At 32.3% G+C, this 8,722-nt stretch overlaps 3 protein-coding genes and 1 long non-coding RNA gene across 7 annotated transcripts in view; 1 reads left to right on the forward strand and 3 right to left on the reverse strand.

The window, feature by feature from the left end:
* LOC100747526 (protein outspread) overlaps nucleotides 1–592 on the reverse strand; it is a 216,490-nt gene extending 215,898 nt beyond the window's left edge. For all 4 annotated transcript variants that reach the window (XM_024367622.2, XM_003489422.4, XM_024367623.2 and 1 more), the window contains exon 1: nucleotides 11–592. In XM_024367622.2, coding sequence (XP_024223390.1) covers nucleotides 11–24 — 14 coding nt within the window. In that variant the 5' untranslated portion in view covers nucleotides 25–592. The remainder of the gene's footprint in view (nucleotides 1–10) is intronic.
* A 2,071-nt stretch (nucleotides 593–2,663) lies between these two features.
* On the forward strand, nucleotides 2,664–5,091 carry LOC100740777 (transmembrane protein 11 homolog, mitochondrial). The gene is made up of 3 exons (XM_003489446.4): nucleotides 2,664–2,745; nucleotides 3,462–3,679; nucleotides 3,768–5,091. The coding sequence occupies exons 1-3, from the start codon at nucleotides 2,723–2,725 to the stop codon at nucleotides 4,052–4,054; spliced, it is 528 nt and encodes a 175-aa protein (XP_003489494.1). The 5' UTR covers nucleotides 2,664–2,722; the 3' UTR covers nucleotides 4,055–5,091.
* A 273-nt stretch (nucleotides 5,092–5,364) lies between these two features.
* LOC100740899 (dehydrogenase/reductase SDR family protein 7-like) lies at nucleotides 5,365–7,779 on the reverse strand. The gene is made up of 6 exons (XM_003489447.4): nucleotides 7,336–7,779; nucleotides 7,114–7,257; nucleotides 6,831–7,050; nucleotides 6,678–6,762; nucleotides 6,446–6,606; nucleotides 5,365–6,380 (listed from the first exon to the last, which is right to left on the reverse strand). The coding sequence occupies exons 1-6, from the start codon at nucleotides 7,477–7,479 to the stop codon at nucleotides 6,184–6,186; spliced, it is 951 nt and encodes a 316-aa protein (XP_003489495.1). The 5' UTR covers nucleotides 7,480–7,779; the 3' UTR covers nucleotides 5,365–6,183.
* A 281-nt stretch (nucleotides 7,780–8,060) lies between these two features.
* LOC117151645 overlaps nucleotides 8,061–8,722 on the reverse strand; it is a 2,370-nt gene continuing 1,708 nt past the window's right edge. The window contains exon 2 of the long non-coding RNA XR_004461722.1: nucleotides 8,061–8,112. This is a non-coding gene — a long non-coding RNA (uncharacterized LOC117151645). The remainder of the gene's footprint in view (nucleotides 8,113–8,722) is intronic.

Below are 8,722 nucleotides of genomic sequence, written 5' to 3' on the forward strand. Positions count from 1 at the left end.
GACGCCCGCCGTGCCGCCCGACATCGCGACACGTGCGAATTAACCGCGACGACCGGACAGCACCATCGTTCGTCTCTCGCCCCCTTTTTCTTTATTCCTCACCCTCCGGTTCACCTCCGTTCACAAGCACCGAAAACGCACCGAGCAAATACGCACCGACTAAATGCACGCCGGCTAAAAACGCGCTGGCTAAATACGTACCGACGAAATACGCACCGACTAAATGCGCGTCGGCTAAGTGCGCACAAACTAAACGCGCATAAATCAAATGCGTATCGATTTCGTACGACAAAAATCGACTGATATCGATTACTCGAACGTGAAACTCCAAAACACGATTTCCCAAAGTTGTTCTTTCTGCACGCGATGAGACAGTTTTATCGAGTAGTGATTTTATTCGTTTAGAGTATTAATTTCATTTATTTAAATTTGTACGAATTCTGTATAATTTTGGCTTTTACACAGACGCGCGCCACCACCGACAACGAGTCAGTCCCCAGCGGCCACTCTCCGCGTGTCCGTTACGTTAACGGATCGAGTTAACAGGATTTCGTATTCTCGTTTCGCGCGAGGATCGTCATTTATCGAACTATCGACCGGCAACGATATGTTCTCGATATGTTTCGTCGATTTCGTTTGTATCTCGCGTGCAGTCAGATTCGTGACACGTTCGAGGATCGACCGTACATCGAAGCGACACTCGCTTAGTCAAGGAGAGCGAAATGTGCTCAAATCGGCGCCAATGTATGAATAGTAACGTATTATGTTCTCTCGTGATGGTTGACTCTGTAACCGGAAGAAACTCCGATACGCTTCTTTGCCCGATGTTTACATACGCCTCGGCCAATAATATACGTGCTCGACTCCGTTCGAATTTCGTAACATATACAAACGAGCGCGCTTGTCTCGTGCTTGTGTGTTTACAGTGTGTTTATATGTCACACGCGTTTAGGTGACACGTACCGGTTACCGTCGCTATTGCGATATTTACATGATTCGGATAAACGAATCTGGTCGAAAAAATACAATATACAGCAAGATGACTCGATCGATCCGATTCACCCTCGCGTCCCAATCGACTTGTTGATAATGTTCCCCTCGAATACTGTACGCTGTTCGATGCGAGCACGTGGATTACGCGGCACTCCGAATCACACGAATCTATTATTAGACACAATAGCATGCACCGCAGTTAACATGTCACAGCACCGATCTATCGATCGTTCGACTAATCGAACTGTTAATCACACATGATAGGGCGCGATTATTCGATCGAACGAAAGGTCACTTGCTTTTTTGGCTGCTCGAAACTCGCCTTGGATTGTGTAGAGACGTGGCTAAGATGTGATTATTCGTTTGCCACAGTTCACGATATACCAATAGTAGCACCACGAGCACCACGATCCTTATGTACGCTTATACTATATCGACTGTCACAGTGATAATTCCGTGATACGACCCGAAATACTACACACCCGATCACTACGGCAACGACCACGACGACGACGACACTCGAGCACACTTACGACACGTCGCGTTGTGCTCTCCATGACAGAACGCTCCCGCGGACGTCCATCTGCGATCTGGCTCGTTTAACTCGGCCTCTATGCCGTCCGTAGCGCTCACTCTCGCTCGATCGACCGTAGCACGCCCTCTTGGGTACGAGGCTACGCCAGCGCCAAACTAGTCCCCCATTCGTCCTCTGGAACATAGCGCCACGGCGTAAGAATTTCAACTAATCATCTCGCCGTTATTCTTTTATTCCATTTTCGTCGAATTTTCTTGATCACGACCCTCTTACATAATAATTCACCAACTAATAATATTAGTAAACTATCAAGTTGCAGGTTATAAATTATATACTTCTCCTTTTTGCATCGAATAGGACTCAAATTTGCACTCAAATAATTTGTAACTTGTAAAATTTGATTACAAAATTTCATTTGCGTCATTTATTAAACTTGTTATTGTTATGCAAGAGAATTTACTAATACTTATAATCTGCAACTTGTGAATTGTAAGATTTAAAATAAACGATAAATATTATAAAAACATCAAAATTAAATATAATTCATTGACAATTGATATCGCTTGCAAGAAATTAAACAATGTATATTATCAAACACATTAAGGTATGAATAATAGATTCAACAATTGAATTAATGTAACAATTGAAATCATACTAAATTTAAGGCAAAGATTTATACATCTTAGCTATAAAGAATTTCATAAGACTTGATTTTAAAAAAGATACGTATGTATCCCTGATATGATCTATCGCAATTTGTATTTAAATATATTATTCGTATAAAATATAATGTACAGATATAAATATAGAGTGACAAGATAAAAGATATATCTGCAATTTTATTTTATAATTAGGTATACTAGGAAAGTCACATTTCACAAAATACCACACACTATCCGAATGATATATATTTCGTGAAATGTAGTTTTGCTAGGAATGACCTAATAATTATAAGTACCTTCTTAGCGGATGATATCTCCTTTACTTTCCAAACGTAATCAAATATTGAAGTAAATGAAGAAATATGACTTTACAAAGAAGCACGTTTGAACAAACTTAAGTTGCAAACTACGGCTTGACTCATGCGAATGCTTAAATTGAATCAGCTGATTTTTACATCCGGTTCAATGTTCGAGATTTCTTTTCCGGTTCATCCAGACCAACGTTCCAGTGTTTGGAAGTCTGATTGTAAAGATGGTAGATGAAGCTGGTGACAGGTTCGTAGGCTAAATTATTTTCGGCTTTTTATACAAAACTTGATACTTCTAACTAACACTAATATACATACCGTAATATAATATAATAATGTAATAATTAATTTTGAAATGAAATTAACCTCGAATCTACTCCCTGGAATTCAGGAGTTTAATCTTTCATAATCTCTGCTACAAGTCCGTGAATGTTTTACTAATCCGTAAATTTCCATTTCAAGACAAAATTAAAGATGATTTCATTATAAAGATTCATTATTTTTATGTACTATGTTCATTTTTTTCCCTACACTTTTTTTTTGTCTCCTGTCAGTCTCAGTAACATTTTTGAATCATTAAAATGTATATTAATTTGACAAATATTGTTAGAATCCAATAAAATATTATTTAGACATATAACATTAAGGATAATGTTATTGTTTCTGTTATAAATGTGTTTGTATTCAAACAAATAAAGCGTTGATCACCTCCAAACAACATCTTACATAACACATAAAAGAATTAAGTTGTAAGAAGGATCATACTGTTTGATTTAAATTACACAATTGATATATAAAAATACATTTTTAACTTGTACAATTTATATGTTTTATTGTGTATGTATAAATTATAATATAATATTATTTTGAAATGATGGAATTATATTTATATCTAAATGTAATTGCAATTTATATAATTTATGTAAAGTATTTATTTGACAATTAGGTACGGATTTCTTACAGGGATGATTCCTCAAATGTTGCCATCATCAAAGAGGTATACGATAATGAAAATGCACATGAGACATTTGAATATGAACTAGAAAGAGCATTAGAATCTGAATGCAGTTTAATTGTTATTGAGCCATCTAAATTAGGTGATGAAACCTCCAGGTGGATAGCAGTAGGAAATTGTCTTCATAAGACTGCAGCATTGTCTGGTCTTGCTGCCATAACTACAGGTTTTTAAAACTTATGTTTCATATTATATATGTATATATTATTGAAATATTATTCTTTATACAAAGTATGTTATTATATATTTCACAGGTTTGATTTGGGGTGACCAGCCCTATATTTGTGGTCCATTAGGTTTTATATCTGTAATATCCTGTGGACTTTATACTGTTTCTTGGCAGTTTGACCCCTGCTGCCAATATCAAGTAGAGACTGACACGAGCAAATTGCCGCATGTAGAATTGTTAGCAGTTCTAGGACCATCGTCTCCAACATTTCTCGTAAGAAAAGATGATACAAGAAGAAGAATTCTTCACACGACTATTACATTGGTAGCTCTCAGCATCAGTGCTTGGAGAGTTTATCAGGCATTTAAATGAAATGTTCTGCCAAGAAAGAAAAAAATCTGAGTTTTAAAAAAGAGTAAGGTAGGCCATACGATATATTGTAAAAGATCGTAATAAGGCCTAGCATAGAAATCTGTGAATTACAATTTCATGTAAATTAGTGGGGATTGTTGAGTCACGCAAATCTATTTTTGTTTGATGTTTATATTTCTTTTATGTTTTGACACTACCTCACAGGTGGATGCTGATTTTACAATAAAAGAGAAAATATCTAATAAAACAGACTAAAAAAAAGCCTGTTCTAAAACCACTTTGAATCTAAAACATGATACTTCTTAAGGCTCCACATTGTTACTCTATGATCTTCATCTTGTTGATTATATCACAGTTAATATTAACACAAGAAAGACACAATCATATTCATGCAATCACTTATGTGATATAGCTACTAATATAAGTGTTCTTAGATTTATGCAAAATTGCAAACGTACACCTGAAAGGTTGGACTTGAACTATATATTTTTAGAGTGTAAATAAAGTAGATAGAATACACTGCATATGATGTATTAAAGAGAATGTTGCCTAGATTTTCTCACCCAGTGATATAGTCCACTATGCAAAAGATATTAATATTCGGAAAAGCCATTCTTGAAAATATCTAAAAAAAATTTGTCCTAGTATTATTTGGCAAACATCTTAATCAACATAATACACAAAACTTTTGTTAATTACATAAGACTCTTATCATGCTATATACAAACATATGGGATATCAAGTTAAACGTCACAAACATTTCTGTAAGTGAATGATAATAATAAATATTACATCACGTAATATAAGAAATTTTTAGATACATTTTAAGTTGAGTAATGTGTCAAATAATTCTTGCAAATTACTTGTAAATATAAACAAAATATACCAACATCTAAGATTTTATGACTACATAACAGATATAACACAAAATTGTTATTTACATATTTACATGATATGTAAGGAAATCTAATTGCATTAGACAAATCTTGAGTACTGTATATCTACTTTTCTTTAACATAAACAAAATGTAAAGTTTATTTCAATCAGTGTATAATTTCTAATATTCATCTACATTTTTTCAATATTTAAAAAAATCTATAATATGAGGTAAAAATTAAAAAAAAAAAAAGAAAATAAAATCAGCAGGCCAATACATTTTATGTAGAATTTAAGAGTTTAACTATCTTTGCATAATATCATTTACCAATAAATCCAATATAAAATATAGTTATTACATATGGCGTGCATTTTATGCACAATACAAACATATAATGCTTCATTATGTTAATATGAAAAAGTACGTGTTCGTATTTTTTTTACAATTAGGTTAACGTCAATTAGAATCTTTTTATGTAAATTAAAATTTACAGAAAATCGCTGATGATACATAACAAAAACTTAAATAAGTGTTGATAATCCTGCCATGACAGCAAAGTTCGTACCAATTGCTGTACATTATATGTCATACTTTGAATGTCTCAGTTATTAGCCAAATATTTGTTATGATACAACTTATAATATTTTATAGTTGTAACATACAAGAGAATATGCAATAAAATATCTACTATGGATAAAGATACATTTGACGAATGGTGTGTTAGGTAAATTTATTGTTCTGTAATTTGTAGCTTAAAAGGTCTCTACTTCTCTGCATTTTCAAGCATTTATTTTTCTACGTGAAATTTATGCAAGTATCTTTACTTTCTGTATATGTCTATATTTTACAGCTTTTATTATATTTATAAAACATAATTTCTGTAATTACTTATCTTTATATATTCCATGACTTTTCAAGTTTTAGATGACATATATTTTAATGTGCTTCAGTCTAAATTCCATTAACACGTTTGTAGTATTAAAATGTATATAATGTAAACATATTCCACCAATGACTGGCATTATAATAAAATATAATTTGGATATAATTTTGTCCAATGCATTTCATAAAATTATTCTCTTTTCAAGATTGCCATCAACTTGGTATAAAATTAAATCTATTACAACGTATATTTCATTTTAGTTACAACATAATAATAAAAGATAGTATAAATATAAAGATAGAGACTAAATGTTTTTATAAATAACAAGAAACAAATAATTGTCCCTTTATTATAAGCATATATTAAGTATTATGATTCTTTTGCCTTTTTAGCTCGTTTTTGCATTATCCAGAAATACAATGATGGACATAAAGTGCGTAAATATACTGCACATTTTGGAATAAATGGTGCAATAAACACATCTTTCTCTTCTTTCAATACTGCTTTTAAAATACGATCTGCTACATATTCTGGAGAATATCCCTCTTGTGTGTTTTTATCCATTACTGTAATTGCATTGATGTTTACAATTACATTTTATTAAGATTAATTAAGTTTCTAGTTTACAAACCTCCATAAATTTTCCCATTTCCTGTTAATGCATTCTGTGAAAGAGAGGTTCTTATATAACCAGGACTAACAGTTGTAACTTTTATATTTTGGTCATACATTTCTGCTCTACAACAATCGCACCAGGCTTGTAATGCATATTTAGAAGCTGCATATGCTGACCTGTCATATTAATAATGGTAATTAAAATTTTTTAGGAATTGCTTTCAAATTTAAATATAAAATATCCTAACCTGTATGGTATTGAAATTTTTCCCTGTATGCTACTAACACATATTATATGACCTGACTTTTGCTGGATCATATATGGGAGGACAGCTGTGGGACACAGTAGACATTTTGATAAAGAATCAACAAATTTCATTGGAATAAGATTAAATAATTACCTTTTGTCAAAGCAATTTGAGCAAAGTAATTTGTAAGCATTACTTTTATATCTACATCCATATTTGTATTAACAACTTCACCTCTATAAGAAATGCCAGCATTATTAATCAAAATATCAATCTTTCCATGGATATCTATCATTTTTGAAACTTCAGTTTGTAGAGAATTGATATTAGTTAGATCTAATGGTACAATTACTGGAGGATGAGTTGGTATTGTCTAAAATAAAGTCAAATGGTTTACAATGAATTTTAAAAAAAATTTTTGTCAATGGATACATACAACATGAATATTCATTAGATCATTTTTCACTCTTTGCAATTCCTCCTTTCTTCTAGAAATTAAAATAAGTTTACAGCCACAGTCATAGAAAATATGCGCTAATGCCTCTCCTAATCCAGAACTGGCTCCAGTTATTATCACAACCTAAAATGTCAATTGAAATATAGGAGGTGATTATTTGCAAAATTTACAAAATACAAATTCAAATGAGATATAATCTACCTTCCCACTTAACATACTTTTTCTTCTTTTTCGTTGCATTATATCAAAGAAATGATATATCAACCATGGGATAGTAATTGGAAATCCAAATAATGTAAATAACCACCATATAAGATGCCAACCTTTTAATGTTTCTTCCTTCATGATTCCAAATATTTGTATATAATTACAGAAAAATCAAGAACTTTCAATAAGGGGTGTTAACATTTGAAACATACAGAATTAAAATGATAACTTATGTATTACGTTATAAACCTTAACCTCTATGCTCCTGAACTTTGACCAAACACATGGAAACCATACATTATATAGAATAATATCTGATAATATGAATTTGGTCATAATATACCACAAATAACATAGAATGTAGATGTAACAGTCGTAGTTGAATATGTATTCGCAAAGATTCTTATCATTTCAATGTAGCATTCAATATTATCGATTGACAGTTATACACGTTGCATTCATATGCATGTCTTTGTAATTTTTTATTAGTTTGATAAATAACAATAATTGTAAGACTTGTTCCAAATGATTTTGTCTATAAAAGGATTGCAATTAATCTTAATGAATAAAATAGATATCTATTTTTTAAGGAAATTTTTGTTGCCTCCAATTATTAAATATCTATATCGCTCCAAAAATTAAGGAATTCTGAAAACATAAATTTAGACTTTAATAACTAAAATTTAGGCTTTAATATCTATTCATTTATTGTAACATCACAAAATTGTTGAAGACTGTTTTAAAAAGTTTACGTACATTGACGACGATGTTCTATTACACAAAAGCAGATATAGCATTTATATACTGTTTCAATTTGTCTTTTAATTTCTATATTAACGCTAACACATAAAAATATTTATCTTAAATATAGTTCTTAGCTTGTACCAATTTCCAAAATATAATCGATTTGGAAAGTGATATCAATTATCAGATCTAACCATGGAGAAGAACTCCACTCGATGATTTATTTAAATGATTACCAAACGAATAATGTTATAAATTATAATGGAAATTAAATAGTTGATTCCATTTTATTCTAGACCCATATTTTGCTTTATCAATGCTCTTATCTTAATCCATTAAACATGTTGTACTTCCAGGAACAGGACGGAAAGTATCGCGAGACTTGAAAAAAAGCAAAAGTAGAAAAGGAAACATTGAAGTCTGTATTTGTTTGAATCTAAGAAAGCGGCTCTACTCTAGACGGTGGTTGATGATTGGTCAGAGTAAACGCGCCCATGTCAGCTGTGTGACACAGAGTCGCTAGTCGTCCGTCGTAGACGCGGATTCGTGCAAATGGCGTCACTGGCAGTATGAGCGAGCGTATGCCGTCTAATAACGCGTACGGGCCTCGTCCGGGCGCGGCGCCGCGCGGCCCAGC

This window comes from Bombus impatiens, unplaced genomic scaffold (genome assembly GCF_000188095.3).
Source record: "Bombus impatiens unplaced genomic scaffold, BIMP_2.2 scf_0321, whole genome shotgun sequence".
Lineage (NCBI taxonomy): Eukaryota > Metazoa > Arthropoda > Insecta > Hymenoptera > Apidae > Bombus > Bombus impatiens.